General features: G+C 38.4%; 3 protein-coding genes across 4 annotated transcripts in view; 2 read left to right on the top strand and 1 right to left on the bottom strand.

Annotated features, from left to right (window-relative positions):
• Positions 1-5946, top strand: part of ttc1 (tetratricopeptide repeat domain 1) — a 40124-nt gene extending 34178 nt beyond the window's left edge. The window contains exon 8 of one of the 2 annotated variants that reach the window (XM_052013724.1): positions 2896-5946. In XM_052013724.1, coding sequence (XP_051869684.1) covers positions 2896-3032 — 137 coding nt within the window. In that variant the 3' untranslated portion in view covers positions 3033-5946. The remainder of the gene's footprint in view (positions 1-2895) is intronic. The other variant, XM_052013725.1, reaches the window with a different exon arrangement.
• ccnjl (cyclin J-like) overlaps positions 1-16322 on the bottom strand; it is a 441915-nt gene that overhangs the window by 151860 nt on the left and 273733 nt on the right. The gene's annotated exons all lie outside the window — the stretch shown is intronic.
• Positions 10919-16322, top strand: part of LOC127569262 (gastrotropin-like) — a 176650-nt gene continuing 171246 nt past the window's right edge. Inside the window, exon 1 of the mRNA XM_052013730.1 lies at positions 10919-10934. The gene's annotated coding sequence lies outside the window, so the exon portion shown is untranslated. The remainder of the gene's footprint in view (positions 10935-16322) is intronic.

Here is a 16322-nt window from a genome sequence, read left to right as displayed (position 1 = left end):
GTTTCACCATGTTAACAAATTGTAACGTTTGATAGTCCTTTTTTAAAAAAAAGCATTGCTTTTCAAAGTGATGGATTGTGTTTCTGCACATCCAAGGAGTGGAGGTGTTCCACTGTTCAGCATTGTGGGGGTGGGAGTGCGGCACAGGGCAGAGTGGATCAGAGAGAGGGAGAGAATATCCTTAATGGGTCAAAGATGGATCTTTCATTGGAGCTATAATGCTACCTAGCCTATCTTAAAGGCAATCAAATAGTAGGAAGGAAACAGAAGAACAGATTTGCAAGAGCTGTAGGTTATTGATAATGAGGGACTTTAACTACCCAATCATTAGTTGTTTGAGGCAGAAGGCTGCTTTCATCAAACTTTACCATGGAAAAGGACATTACCAAACGTATAGTAAACAAAAATGTTGTTGCGATACTGGTGAACTAAAAAGAAGTGGATGTGCTAGTAAGAATTACATGGCTTAAAAGTGCTCTGATGGGATGCATGTAGGGTTGCTGTGGGAATTGAGGGTAGAAGTCACAGAGGTGCTGGCTCTCACAATACAGTTGTCCTTGGATGTAGGAGTAATGCCAGAAGGCTGGAAGATTGCATATGTTGAACCCCGGTTCAAAAATAGGGAAGTCAATTCAGAAATAATCCAGCAGAAAACTAGCAACCCTTTGGACAAACAAGGAATAATAAAAGAGAAGTGGTATGCTTTTGCTCTGGGGAAATTCACTATCTTGATCTGTTTTTTTTTGCTGAGGCTAGGTGCACCAGTGGATATGGGTATGTACAGTTGATTTTGTGTATGTGGGCATTGAAAAGGTGTTTGATAATGGAGTAAATGTAGAGCAATCATTTTCAAGAATGAGGATCATAATTAGTGTCCAGATTTATGGTGACTGACAAGAGCTGACATAAGGAAAGCCTTTCATAAGTATCAAGAAGTTGGCATGCACTTCCTTGGTGTAATAGCTTTTGATAATTTATTTAAAAAATTGAAGCCTGTAGGTTATCATGAATTGTAATAGTGTGGGTGCAATGTCGGCTATGGGATTTAGAAAAAAACTTGTGCCAGTTATGATCTCCATTAATGTCTTAGATTTGAGGATGAAGGGTGCAATTTTGAAATTTGCTCATGGTGCAGAATTTGGAATTGTAGTGAAACATGAAGAAGATGGTTAAAGGCATGAGGATGTTCACGGGTTGGTGATATAGTAGCTGAAATGCAACACAGAAATCTAATACATTCTAGTGGAAAGAATGAAGAGACAAAATAAGTTAAATTATACAATCTTAAATAGGACCTAAGAAGTGAGATGCCAGAGGTGTTTATGTACAAGTGTTTGAGGATAGTAGGATGTGAACAACCAGGTAATGGGGCATAAGGGATCCTGGGCCTTGTAAGTAAATGCACAGAATGCAAAAGCAAGGAATCTATGCTAAATCTATATAAAAACTCTAGTTTTCTCCCAACTTGGCAAAGATGGTCTGTTCTAGCACTACATTTCAGAAAGGATTTGGCTAACTTTTGGGAATGTTCAGAAGAGATTTACCAGGAAAGTTCCAGGGATGAGGGAATGCAGTTATTTTGAGAAGCTGACTTTGTTATCCTTGTAATAGTGAAGACCAAAAATATTGTTAATAAAGGTATTTAATATCATGGAAGAGTTAGATTCTAAAAGCAACTTGTTTTTGATGGCTGAAGAATTAAGAACTGGAGACAATATGAGAAAATGCAATTCCATACCAAGTGGTTAGAACTTGGAATGCAAATTGTACTTGAACTAGGGTGGAGGGGTTGGACTGACTGGTTTAAGTTGCACTTATCTATGCTGTATGGTTTTATGATCAATTTACAGAGTGGCTCATCTGGATTGTCATTTTTTTAACACGGTTGCCAGCCCACTAATATGCCTCAACTCTGGAAGAAAACCAGCATGTTTATATTTAATTTTCACATTGGTCATTTTTCTGAACCAGATTGTTAACCAAGTGCATAAACTTCACATCCTCCGTTAAACATATTTTATAAAGGGCTTTATAGTTGAAAGCAGAAGATATGATGGATTTAAATTCAGATGTTAAAGATGAAAGAAAAGCTTCCTTTGTCCTTTCTTCAAGTCTTTTATTTGCTTCTCAGCAGTCCAATCATTGTGGAAAATACTTTAGGACCCTAGCCAGATGTGATTCTCCATGTATTCACCACAATGTTGCAAACCTGCAGCTTATGTGACCTGAGAGGGGATTACATGTGAATTTGTACTTTCATTTCCTGGCAAGAATGTCTAGCAAAGGACACAAAATTAATCAGAAGCAGAAACATAGCCATTTTTAATCCATTTGTCATGGGACGTTGCTTTGACTGAGAAGACTAACTCCATATATGCCCATATTCTTGGAATATACCTGAAATGTTCCTGGTTTGTATGACTTCCTTTGATTATGCTGACATAGCAAAATATTGGACCTTGTGGAGGATCAGGGAATCTCATTAAGTGGAGACGTGCATACATCTGAAAGTTCCTGATAGCTTTGCTGCCAATACATCTGCAAAATCCAGGATGATAATTTCTATGTGCAAAATGTTTCATAGCTTGTCTGTTTTCTCTTGCAAGCATGACGCAAGTTGATTGCACTGAACCTTCAGAGGTAGTCCACCTTTTATTGAAATGTGGTCCAGTGCATTGTTGTTAATGTACTGTTCAGCATCATCTCAAGATGATTATCTACCTGTGGACAGTTTGTTGCAGAATGATTTTGTAGCAGTGCTTGTTTATTGACAGTGGAATGATTTGTTCATGCAATTGTGCAGCGTTCAAAAAAAACCTTATTTTAATTGTCTGCAGACTAAATCCTTTGTTAACTTGAAGAATCACGCTACAGATTATTTTCTTTTTATTGTAGGCAAGCTGAAAGATCTTGGCAACATGGTTCTGCGACCTTTTGGCCTGTCCACTGACAACTTCCTGTTAAACAAGGATCCAAACTCCGGCTCATATTCTATCAACTTTGTGCAAAACCCAAATAACAATAATAGATAATGCTTATTACTGGCAACAGCTCAGTCTAATGGTATGCTGGAACAAAATGTAGTTGTACAATTATAAAATACTGCTTTTGTAGTCTCCCAGCAAACAGATTTGTTCCAATTATTGCTGCATTTTTGCAGGTACTTGTTTACAAGTTTTAAAAAACTTGATTTGAGCTGCTTGTTGGAAGTAAAGGCAACAGTTGAAGCTATAAGCTTTTTGTCATCACATTTGGATAAGTATTAAACCAAGTATGATTACGTCTTGGTGTTTGGACATATTTCTTAATTTTCATTAAATGCAGATGAAAATCGCCATGTAACCACTAGGTAGATTTTTGTTTGATATGTGCAAACTACTGATGAGATGTCTAGTTGTGTACTGTTGATCATGCTGAATATCTCATTAAATTTACTGCCTTATTTTCTGTGGATTCTTTAAGAACAGAATAAAGTTAGAATATACATTGGTATGATTCAGAGAACTTACTGGAAATAAAAAAAATATCAAAACTGTAATTCACTTTGGTGAAACTTGCATTCCTTTAGTATGCAAATAGAACTAACTACCTGTGCCTAACTAGGACAGCTAGCTTTCTTATCCAAACAATCTTTGGAAAGAGCATCTTGCATGGATGATGTTATAAAGCAGAACACAATAACCATCTAGTTGGCTCAACAGATCCACACTATATTGTTTATGCTACACCTGTACTTCCTCCCAATCTATTCATTTTTCTGTGACTTTGTCTTAATTGCATTTGTGCTGTTTACTTCAACTATCCTTTGTGATAGAAATTCCACATATCTTGCCCACAAAATAAAAACAATGTCTTTTATATCTATGGATCAAATTGATTCACAATCTTTCAGACCTCGTAGAAGGAAGCCATTTGGCGCATCAAATCCATACTGGCTCTGAGCATTTCCATCGATCTTATTTCCTTGTAAGCGATTCACTCACACATAGTCATCACTACACCATGGGTGATTTACAGTAGCCAGTTACCATGACAGCTAATGCATCTTTGGGTGTGGGAGGAAACCCACGTGCTTACAGGGAGAATGTACAGACTCCATATAGGCAGCACCAGAGTTCAGAATTGCACACAGACTGTTGGAGCTGTGAGGCAGCTGCATTATCTACAGTACTACTGTGCCACCCAGGGAGCTTATTGGTTCTACCCTCAGCCTTTTTTGTTTTTGAACATGGAGCTTTTTTTTTCCTCATTCTTTCCTTTTGAGATATAACAACTTGGTTCTGAAATCATTCTAGTGGATCATCTCTGCATCTTATCTACTGCCTGTCTATCTCCTTAACAATAAAGAGAACAGAACAATTCACAGTTATGGTCTAACCAATCTGCTGAAAAGATTTTGCTTAGCTTCTTTGCTTTTCAATTCTGCTCCTCTTGAAATGAAGCCAAAGGCTCTTTTTAATGTCCTGATTCACAGTTTTAGTGATTTTCCATTTTATACCAGCAGATGTTTTCTTTCTCTGTCTCATTTAGAAACATACACTGAGTTTATGGCTTCCCTGTTCTTGTAATGAAAATGTGAAACCTCACACATTCATTTTCCAATTACATGCTCATTCTGCAAGGCTGTTACTGATTTCCTGTAGCTTGTGACATTTCTCTGTACTGTGACAAACCCACATACACCACTCTCCCCACCCACCAATACTTCAAGTCCATTTTGTATATTATAATGGACAACAGTGATCCCAGAAGCAATAACTGTGGAGCACCACTTCCCACCTCTTACCAATTTGGGTGATCACTTTCAACCCCTGGTCTCTGGATCTGTTTTTGCTATCCATTCTGCTACATATGCCATGCTTGTATGTGTTCTGCTCTTTTTCTTGTGTGTGCTATGTGGTACCTTTATGAAATGCAAATTTTAAAAACTAACCATGTTGTCTTCTCTGTCACCCTTCCACCTCTTCAGTTACTTAAAAAAATTTGTTGAGGTTGATCAAGCATGTTCTTCCCTATTATTCTTCATTATATTTTTAGTTTCTGCATGTTTTTCCATTATCTTTGAGAAAGTATTCAGTTATCTTTTCTAACACTGACATTAAACTAATTGATCTAAAGTTTGCTGGGTTTGTTCTTTTTTTTAAAAAAAATGGTAATGGTTTTAGTCCTATTAAAATAGGCTTTAGGAAAGAGATTTAGTTGGTTCTTTGAATTGGTTATTCATTGTTTTTCCTTGAAAGTTTTTTGTGCTATTATCAACATTACCTTGAGGTTTCTCTCAGTTTCTGATACTGATTGATCCCACTATGCTGCCCCAAGTGCATGGGGATTCATGCTTGCAAATGTTACATTCTTTCCTGCAACTTCTCTTGGCCTGTTTCTCCTGTTGTGCACTGTTGAACAATAATGAAGTGTATGAAACAGGAGGCGGTGCTAAAAGCCTGGGACTTGTCATGTGCTTTCTTTAGAAAATGCTTTGGGATGGGGAAGGGCTAGAACACTCCAGCTGAAGTTCTCTCTGCTGCTTAGATTTAAGAGGCTGTTATAATTTCTCTCATTCTTTTCAAAGCGACCTGCTTTTTAAAGAAGCCTAAGGTATAGTTACTGAAAGCATTGTAAAACTTAGAAAACACATTGATCCAAATCATTTTATATGTTCAAAGTAGTAGTAGTTGTTTGCAGTATGTTGCTTAAAAAATTTGAAGATGTCTTTTCCTTCTATTACTTTAGCTGTTAAAGGCCTGCAGAAGCTATTCTGCACATGCAGACCTTTGTAAGTATTAAGATAAGCAGTCAGTAGGAGAACTGGGCTTACTCATGTAATCATTTGCCATTGTGGAAGGAAACAGCCATGTGTTCTTGCTGTATCTTTCTATTCTGAAGACAAGTGAGGCAGCACCATGACTTTTGAATGTATTGTATTTAACATGTTTTTATATTTTCAAATATTTGTGTCTGTGTTGTTTGTGAACTACTTAAGTAGCTAAATTTCTCTTTTTCAGGTTAGGATGTATGTTAGAATGTTACTGACTATCAGTATATCCAGAATAAGTTTTATTGATTTCTGCCCTTTTTATTTGTTTTATACAATAATCTGATACAATACCAATTCTAGAGAATATAAAAGACCAGACATTTAAGAATAGGATGCTTACAGTAATAAGTTGGGTAGTAAGTCAACAATAAATGATAAAGTGTGAAGCTGGAGGAGGTTGCAGAAATGGGGAAGGGCACTTGGGAGGATGGATGAAAATTTTATAATTTAGGTGTTGCCACTCCAGGAGCCAATATAGGTCAGCAAGCACAAGAGACAAGTGCACAGACCTTTATGGTATATTCATCAGAATTTGGATAATCACCAGTTTCCACAGGATGGAAGATTAAATGCTTGCCTTGAAGGGTATTGGAATGGGTCATTTCTATCATTAGCAAAGGCACGGTTATGGATTTAGCAGAGGATATGTGGAGAATGGGGCTACTTAAATTACTATTTGCACTTTTAAAGCACTATTAAGATAATACAATATTCCAAGAAGCTTTGAGAATACTATTGAACAAAGCTTGATGCCAAGCTACAGAATTATATATTGAGACAACAGCACAATTGAAGTGTGGGAGGCCAGAAATTGAAAAGTGCTAATGAGGGCTTGTGGGGCTTGGGGAGGTTATAGACATGGGGGAGGGAGAAGCTGTTGAGAGACTTCAGAGTCTCAAAGTGAGAATTTTATAATTTGGTTGTTGCAATATAGGTCAGCAAGCATAGAGGCAAATGAATAGACCTTGGTGTGAGTTAGGTACATTCAGCAAAATTTGGATGATCACCAAGCACAAAAATAGTCAAATCTAAATGGAGCAAAGACTTGTGGCAGAAAATGTGTGGAGGCAGGGATAACATTGGACAATGTTATGGAGGTGCAAGTAGGCAGCCTTGATAGTGAGTATTTTTTTGTGGATGAATATATTGTTGAGGGCAAGAACAACATTTAATACCCATTCCCAATTGCCTTTAAGGTGGTGTAAACCCACTGTTTCTGCACGTGCTTGGTTATGCATTGCATGCCGTTGGACACCAGTGTGCATGTCTGGGCTCCTTCATCTGTTACTGTGTCAGAAACACTTACATATGCAACTTGCAGTAAGTCCTGATTTTCTAATGCAATTCATTATTTTGTTGAAATTGAATTGGGACTGCCTCTTATAACAGCCTGCCAACATGATGATTGAGGGTGGATGAAATCGTGTGGAGAATGTTGAATTGGCTGAAGCCTGGCTTCTGTAATAGGAACAGGAGGAAGCTGAGATGCATCATCTGCTTTGTGTGCCTGGCTGAAGATGATCATAAATGCTCTGACCTTGCCCTTTTCACGTGCTGAGCTCTGCTATCATTATGGATGTGGATGCTCATGGAACCTCTGCTCCTAACAGTTGTTTAATTGTCCCCAACCATTTTCACTTAGATGTGACTGTAGTGTCTTGGTATGATTCATTGTTGTGGAATTGCTCATCTCCCTGGCAACGTTATGCTGGTAAGCACACATATCCTCTGGAGGCTTCAGCAAGTTGAAACTCATTTTTCCAGTGGGTCTGTTGCTGTTCCAGAATGCCCAAGTGCACTCTTATTTGAATAGGGATCAATTCTTTGGCTGAATAATCATGATGAAATGTTAAATTTCCCAAGCCATGAGGTTACAGATATTGGTACTGTATAATTCTTCTGCCGATGATTGATCCATAGTACATCATACGTATTATGAATCGAGCCCACATAGCACATTGCCACACATAAGATGGAGGGTGTCCTCGGTGAGAAAATAGAAATTTGTCTCCATGAGGAGGGTGCAGTGGCGTCTCCTACCACAGGGGGATAGCGTGTAAAATGCCCTTGCCTGCTCAGGTGGTGTTCTACCCCCTATGTCAGTCATTTGACCATTGGAGCAATTTATTACAGCAACCAGATAGATCAGCCTGCATGTCTATAGGACAGAGAGTTTACTCTTGTGATTAACAGTCCTTAGAAGGAACCAACCATTTTCTTTTCCAGAGGATAATGTCACCTTCTGTCTCATTTTACAACATTGCAACCAGACTAACCTTGGTTTTAATTACAGCCAATACTTTCTCGCTTTGTGTTTGTGTCTGTGACTCATCCTCTATCTACTGCTAACTTTCTGTAGTCTGTCTTTTGACAGCTTTATTAACCTTTATTAGTCCAACTGTTTAATACAAGATTCCATTAAAATAAATCTATTTTATTCAGTTCACAACCGTCAGTATGGTCATTGTATGATGGGCAATGGGAATATCCAGAATGTTGAAGTAAAGTGACAAAGAAAATTATTGGGGTAGATTAAAGGAAATTTTACTGGAGCCTAACCCAAGAGATCTCTCATCTTGACACAAAGTGGGTTGTGCTTGATGTTGTCATGGAAATGAGCTATCAGCAATTTTGGCTGATTTGCTAATTGTCACAGCTGCTGTAACCCACACATGAAATGAAACTCTAAACTTCAGTGGAGTTAAAAATACATGAAAATGATGCTGCTTCCAATGTCCATCTCGGGCTAATTTATTTTCTAGCTATCTTACAACATGATGACCAAGTTTTTGACTACAGGAGCAAGTTCCAGAATTTCAATTTCAACGCTTCATTGTCAAGCAGGTTACATCTGAAGATATTAAGTGGTACATTTTCTTACTCCCAAATTTGATATTTGTTGTGAACCTTTCCTTGTGTCAATCCCACTTTGGCCCTTTAATTAGTTCTGTTTTTAGATTTAGCTGTAAATAATCAAAAAGGTTGAATTTTCTCACTACTATAATACCACCTTGTTTACAGTCATGAAATTTCACAGGTTCATCTGAATGTCTTCTATAAATTTTGTACTGTACTATTGCACATACTGATTCTAAATACACAGCTGGAGGATCATATTTTGGGGTTAGTGCATTAAAAACAAGTGGATCACAGACGTAGTCTGGTTAACTTCTGTATAACTCGCTATGAAATTAGTTTCAATTCTAAAAGAGTTGTTTGAGTCATAGAAAGATACAACCTGGAAAAGGGCCCTATTACCCACTAGGTTTGTGCCAATCATCAAACACCTAATTTTACACTGTTCCTACCTACCCAAGTATATTTTGTTTTCCACAAATTCCCATTAGTTCCCTCCCAGATTCTTCTACTACTCCTGGGCACTGGGGATAACTTGCTGCAGTCATTAGACCTACCAACCAGTGTGTTTTGGGGATATGAGAGGAAACCACAGCATCTCAAGGAAATCCATGTGGTCCCAGGGAGAATGTGCAAACTCCACAAAGACAGTGCAGGAGATCATTGAATCTGAATCACTGGAGCTGTGAGGCATTGGTTTACATGTCTTCTGCTAAGATAACTATTTCCACATCAGTTCTTTGAGATATGCTACTACTTCCAGGCATGAGAGTTGATCATCTGATTACTTCCAGCCATAGAGTTGATCATCTAGGCAAAGAAAAATCTATTTTCATGACTTTTATCAAACACAGGTGTGTCAATGCTGAGGAATGGAATATCTTAACATTCCTCTAGTGAATTCATTAATTCCTGCCAGAAATATAATTCCATTCTTGGATACTTAATTGATAATGTCTTAGACTGCATGCCATCAGCTGGCTTTTGTCATTATGACTGTGTTTGAACTACGGTGCATTTTGTGCTTTGTACTCAAATCTACTTGGAAGTAAATTCAGGATTTCCTTGTGGAATCACTTCATTCAGGAAACTTTTTCTTTCAAGAAACTAGCTTTAATGCCAGATCACATGGATGAAAATTTAATGACTTGAAAATTGTGGAGTATTCCAGGCCATGAAAATTACCACCTTGGGGAATATGAAAATACCGTTTCTATTGGTCAGTGAAGCCATAACAGGAGAGTTTAACAAAGCAAGTTGTTGGGAGATTTTTAAATGCACAGTGTTGCTAACACTGGGAATGTGTGCTTAAGAACAATGATGAAAACAATCCAGAATCATTTAAAAGGGAAGTGACTAAATGAAAAGAAATAATTTAGGTATGTGATGATGGGTCAGAGAAATTGAGGGCTTGGCACTTCTGGACAATTAGCAGTTGGGCAGTAAGGATCATTCAACAACTCCATAGTTCTACATAGAGAAAACCATAGAACCATACAGCACAAAACAGGCTCTTTGGCAATGTAATCTTTGCACAATGTAAACAATGTAATCTTTCACATTTTCTAAGTGTCTTTGGGAAAAATCTATTTTTGTTGTTCAGAATGTGCAGAATTGAGGGGGTTAAGCTTAAAAAATGTCTCAACCTGCTTTGTTAACCTTACTGACCATTTCAAATGAAAATACTTGTTTTTTTAATTTGAAAAATATGCAGTACACAATGTTTTCTGACATTCTTCAGAACAACTGTTGTATATTGGAATCTGATGCACTGAACATTGATTTTTTTATCTGAACATTTATTTTATATTAATTTACTGTAATTAACATCAGTTGCTTTTTATTCAGCCCCTTATTTTGGTGCCCTTTAACCCATTTGAACCACTTCCCTCCCTTAATGAGTACTGGTGTCATGTCAGTAGTTGAAAGAGAGGGCAACTGCACTATAGTCACTTCCAAATGATTAGCATCAGCTTTAAAACCCACATGGACTATGGCTACTTTTCTAGATAATTCTGATGACACTTCTGGATACCTCTGGCAGAACTAATTTGAAGTTGTTGAGCTTATCTTTCAATGAGCAATGATATTTGCAAGTAATTTTAAAGACACAAGACTCATTGGAAATACCTTTTACTCAGGCTACTAACCTAAATGAAGAAAAATATCAAAGCAGGTCTCCTACAAAAGAAGAGGAACAGCAGCCAGAAACCGATAAATAACAATATGTAGCCAAGGAACTCCAGAGAAGGCAGCCTGGCAGGTAGGCACACCTGTCGTTTACACTGATCTTAGTTTTTATTATTTGTATCTACATTTATATTTTATTTATATATAATGCTTGTAGGCTCTTTTCTGTTACTGCTTGCACAAGGAAATAAACAGAACATCCTTTATTGAAGCCAGTAACAACTAAATAGCATTGTCTGGTATAAAAATGTATTGAAATTGTACTGCATGGTACTTAAACGTCCACTTATACTTGCATATCCTACATGTGTATTGTGAAGTCACAGTTTAATTTGGTTATTCATGGCAAAGCAGGATTGTACTGGGATCTCAAATATGTTTGAGCACTAGGAGGCAGTGCACTTGTGGGACTAACGATGGTAGTTCTGGAATAATTTATTGCATCCCCAGCCTTTGTATCAATATCGAGGACCCTATCTACATAGAGAGCTTTTAGGATAGATGAACTTTATGGGGCAGCGAAGGTGCTCGTTACAATAATGCCAGCTTTCTGATTTTTTTAATGGGGTCTATCTTGACTCATTTGGACTTTTTTCAGGCATCAGGAACCCTTTGTTAATTCTCTGTGTTCTGTGATGCATTTTCCAGTTGATCCTGCATTCTCTGCTTGTGTTTTTAATATCCTGGCCCACTTTGTCAAGATCAGCACCTGCTGCTATTGAAATTACCACTTTTCAATGAAATGCGCAGTATCTTTCTCTACTATTTTCTAAGATGTATTTGTATAGTTGACATGCTGGCTCATATTTCCATAATCCCTGCTGTTGATTTTTCACCATCTTCCTCTGTTTAAAGTCACTTAATACAAAAAAAAAAGCATCTTGGAAGTTGTAAATTAATTAAGTACAACACTGGATTTTTTTTTGGTTAGGTGGATTTTTTTCTCTTATAACTCCTTTGACATTAACTGTTTGGTCTATTTTTTGCATTAGCAGTTTCAATTTCCACTTTATTAGCATTTCCCTTCCTGTCCGTGCACATTCATGCCTGTGTTAACACCAGCCTTCAGGTTTAACTAATTTTGAATAGATATTTATTCAATAAAAACATTTTTAAGAATATTAGGGTAGAAGATTGATGGATCAACCACCCATCTTTCTTGAGTAAATCATGCATAAGTGGATGTAAACCTGGAGCAGATCACACCAGTGATCATTTCCAGGTGAAATCATACCCATTCGAAAATTGGACATCTTTGCACTAATGATGTTAGCATGATTGCATCACTGCCCATTTCCTCCCTTACTAACATAAATTGGAGTCCAAAGCTGCACCATCTAATTAAAGTATCTTAGTCTCAATGCAATGAGGAGTGCATTGCATTACTTGGTTGCTGCTGTTACTATTTAAAGGAACACCCTTCTGATTTTGGGAGACCAGCTTCAGAGTACATTGTAAGCCGCTCAGTCGACAGAGTATGCTAATACTTGCAAAAGGTGCTTTCTTTGGCAATGAGTTGCTCAGTGGTGACGCCACTGGAAGCACTCCATTACTGGGGCATAACCACAGCAATGACTGGCCACTGAACTGGGGAATCAGAGAGCAGGAGGCAATGACATGCCAATCACATTTTATTTCTGTAGTCATAAGATACCACACCCTAGCCTGGCTCTCGATAATGAACAATGTTTGCCAGTTTAAGGTTTCCTGAGGCTATTGTCACTGAGATATGTGACATTCTGTAGGAAGACCATTGTCTACACTCTCCTGCCTGGACTGCTCATGTTGACACTGAACTTCCACATAGTGGAATCTATCAAACAGCCACAACTTAACTAAACCGTGAATCCCAATTTGCTGCTCATTGCTACTTCAGAGAGGTTACCCAGGCATTAGATTCATAAAAAAAGATTTCATATCCTTTAATTTTAGTGAGGGACATGATTTGCAAACATTGCAAGCTTATCATGAATGCAAGTAGCTGTTGACTGCCCAAACAGAAAATTTTTTATATATATATATATATAAACTAATTGTGGATCAGCAGAAGAATCACCTCATGGTTAGAGCTCTGTTTCTAAGAGAACATAACAACTTCACTTTCAGGGTAACTGTGCTATCAGACCTTTTCAATGGCCAGTTGTACCTGGAAGGATGAACACTGGGGAACAATGCTACTTTCTACTCTAGCTCCTCCTACCAGCATACTCTGCCACTGCATTCACTGAGCACAGTTACACCAAGAGCCATGCAAGAACCAGAATCGTGGAAAGTGACACAGATCTGTGAAAAATGAAATTCTCTTGCTTGCAGTAGTCTAAGGGTGCCTTGCAGTACGCGCCCAGCATGTGCATAGGCTTTGGTGTGTGGTGCACACTGCACAGTCTTGCAAAAAAGATAGCAGCTGTGCTGGAGGACGAGCAGCAAGGAGACCCTGATCCTGAAGTAGAGAACAAAGGGAAGCACAAGCAAGAGGAGCAGGTGGAAGAGATGGCAATGAAGGGGGTGTTCCTGCTCAGCATTATGGTGTCACAGCACCTACTGCTGCTCCAGAGATAAACGGCAATCCTAACCTCGGGTGCTGTCCAGCCTGCTCATTCTTTCCGTGACTGGGTTTACATAGGGTGTTCTGCTTTTCCCCTAAATGCCAAAAACATGTGCTACCTTTTGGTGTAGGCAAGTGGCAAAACAATCAAAGGGGAGTTGAAATGTCTATGTGAGAGAATAAGTTGCAAGGCTACAGGAAAATGAGGGGGAATGGGACCAATGGGAGTGTTGTGCTGAGAGCTGGCATGGATCCAGTGGGAAAAATAGTCGTTTGTTCATGAGTGAGTAAGCATCCACTGCCTGATCTCGCAGCTGAGTGATGGAGGCATATATTGGCTGCACAGGATATAAGGGACTTCCTGATGGAAGCATGTGAAACCATAGCAAACCCACTCCATGCTCCAACCATTACTACCAACATAGTATCCAATAATCAAACCAGGTAGCCTAGATGACACTTTATAATCTCTTACCTGCTGCCTTTTAGATCCACTTGCACTGATGATTAGACATCAATAAATGAATCTTTGCTCCATTTGTTCCCAGTGCTCTGTAGGTTACACTGATTCTTTTTGTGAGGACATATTTTCCTGAGGTTACACTGATATTTATTGGTGCATTACTCCTTTGAGTGGGGATTCTCATGTTTACAGAAGACAACTGTAACCACTTCCTGCCAGACTTTTCTTGCATTGGATCTGGCTGGTCTCCTGGTTTCTGCACGCACAGGACCATCCTCCTGCTGTGAGAGGGCACCTTTACAGGCTGCCACCCACTTCAGATTGGGTCATAACAAAGTTTCTAAATTCATGTTGAATTGTGCGTGGTCCTCTCAGGAGATGTGGAAGTCTTGCTTTAGTGCATCTTTCTGGCTGTAAACTATCCTACCTCTCTTTCAAATATCATTTTGGCCAGTTTGTTTGTGCGTGGATCCAAATGGGGATTAATGCATTGTGTGACTGGGTGAAATCCAATTTCCAGGCTACTATTCTTGACAGAATTCTATTCTTCTCTTAACTATCAACCAGAATCCAGTAGGGAGAAAATCTAAACTTTGTCATGGGGTTCAAATGGGTAACATGTTTAGCTCATTGATCATGGCATCATCTTTTGTTTTGTATTACAAATGGAACAACAACAGAATGTAGCTAAATGTGAGAGCAATAAGACATTTATGCAGTGGAAACTGAGAACAAAGGCCAAAGAAATTGGACTACTTTGTCCAAAAGAACATCAAACAATTGGCTCTACTCCATATAGCCTTGTATTGGTCAAACATTAGCAATTTACTGCATTTGTTCATGTGTTGCTTTGAAAACTGCATGAAAGGCAAGAGAGTAAAAATAACCAATGACTGCTCTTGGCCACTTCACCTTCTAAATGGTGGTAGCAGCAGAATTATAAAACGTAGTTTTGTATTTCCTAAAATTAGGAAGCTGAGACTAAAAAAGATAAGTAAGGAAAACATTCTTATGATACCAGAGAATGCCACTGGAAGTGTGGATTTCGCACACTAGAAAGGAGAAAGCTTCCTTTTATATAGAGCCTTTCATAACCTCAGGATGTTCCAAAACAATTCTAGGTGAATGAAATACTGTTTTAAGTGAGATCACAATTATTACAGAAAGGAAGCCATTTTGTGCTTGAAAGTTCCATAATCAGCAGTGATATAAATGAAAAGGATAATTTTATTTTTGTGGTGTTTATGTGGAGGTAAATGTTGGCCAGGATATTAGCATAGCAACCCAGCTGTTCTTTGATTAGTGCCATAGGATCTTTCAGATCTACACTAGGGAAGATGGTGCTTCAGTCAGTTAAGATTCAGTTTTAGGAATGCAGCATTCCTTCAGTGCTGAACTGGGGCATCAGCTTACATATATATCAAGTGAGCCTTGAATCCATAACCACTTTCCAAGTGGATATAGAACAGGTTTGACTCACAACCTCGTAAGAGGCAAGAAGGTTATCATTGTGTCTAGAGTAACACCTCAGAAGTGTTGTTTGCAGTAGAAAATGTTGAGGGAAGTGGTGGGCTGATACTGCCTTAATGATTGAAGTTGGTATAGCATGGAAGGGTGCAGATCCAATTTGGCTAATTACACAAAGATAGCAGCATTGTAAGTAATGTAGACAGAAGCATTCAGTTATCTAGAAACAGTTATAGAGTAATGGAGAAGTACAGTGTGGAAATGGCCTTTCAGCTCACTGAGTCCGTGCCGATCATCAACCACCTGTTTTCTCTAATCCTACATCAATCTTGTCTTTTATTCTCCCCACATTCTCAACAATTTCCCCCTGATTTTACCACTCACCTATGCACTGGGGGCAATTTACAATGGCCAATTAACTAACCAACCAACCTGCACGCCTTTGAGATGTGAGAGAAAACTGGAGTGTTGAAAGGTTTGAGTAGAATTGTAAGAGTTCTGAGTTTTGGAAGGGAAAACAAGAAATTCAATGAAAAACAAGGATGCTAGCAGGCATACATGTTTAAATAGTCTGGAAAGGATAATAGAGCTATATCAAGCACCCAGTTAGAAGAATAGATTTGAAGTACTGGTTCTATTTTCATTAGAATATACAGTATCAACAGAATTGGGAGGTTTTAAAAAAAAATGTGGAATGTGAAATAGTAGATCCAATAAGGAAAAAAAATTACCTCCTCAGTGAGTGATCAGTGGAAAGGGCAGGTGTCATTTCTTTCTTTAAAAAAAACACTATGATGCTGAGGGAACTCAGTAGGCCAGGCAGCATCCATGGAGAAAAGCAGGCAGTCAATGTTTCGGGTCAGGACCCTTCTTCTAGATTCCAGCAGTCCTTTTATTTCTGTCATTTCTTTCTGCAAAGTTGCCAGAAAAATGTAGATTATGGCCCCTGGTCCTAGTTTGCCTGACTGGTAGAAGTAGTTCCCTTC

The sequence above is a fragment of the Pristis pectinata genome, chromosome 4 (assembly GCF_009764475.1).
Source record: "Pristis pectinata isolate sPriPec2 chromosome 4, sPriPec2.1.pri, whole genome shotgun sequence".
Taxonomy (NCBI): Eukaryota; Metazoa; Chordata; class Chondrichthyes; order Rhinopristiformes; family Pristidae; genus Pristis; species Pristis pectinata.
This window is presented reverse-complemented; position numbering and strand designations above follow the sequence as displayed.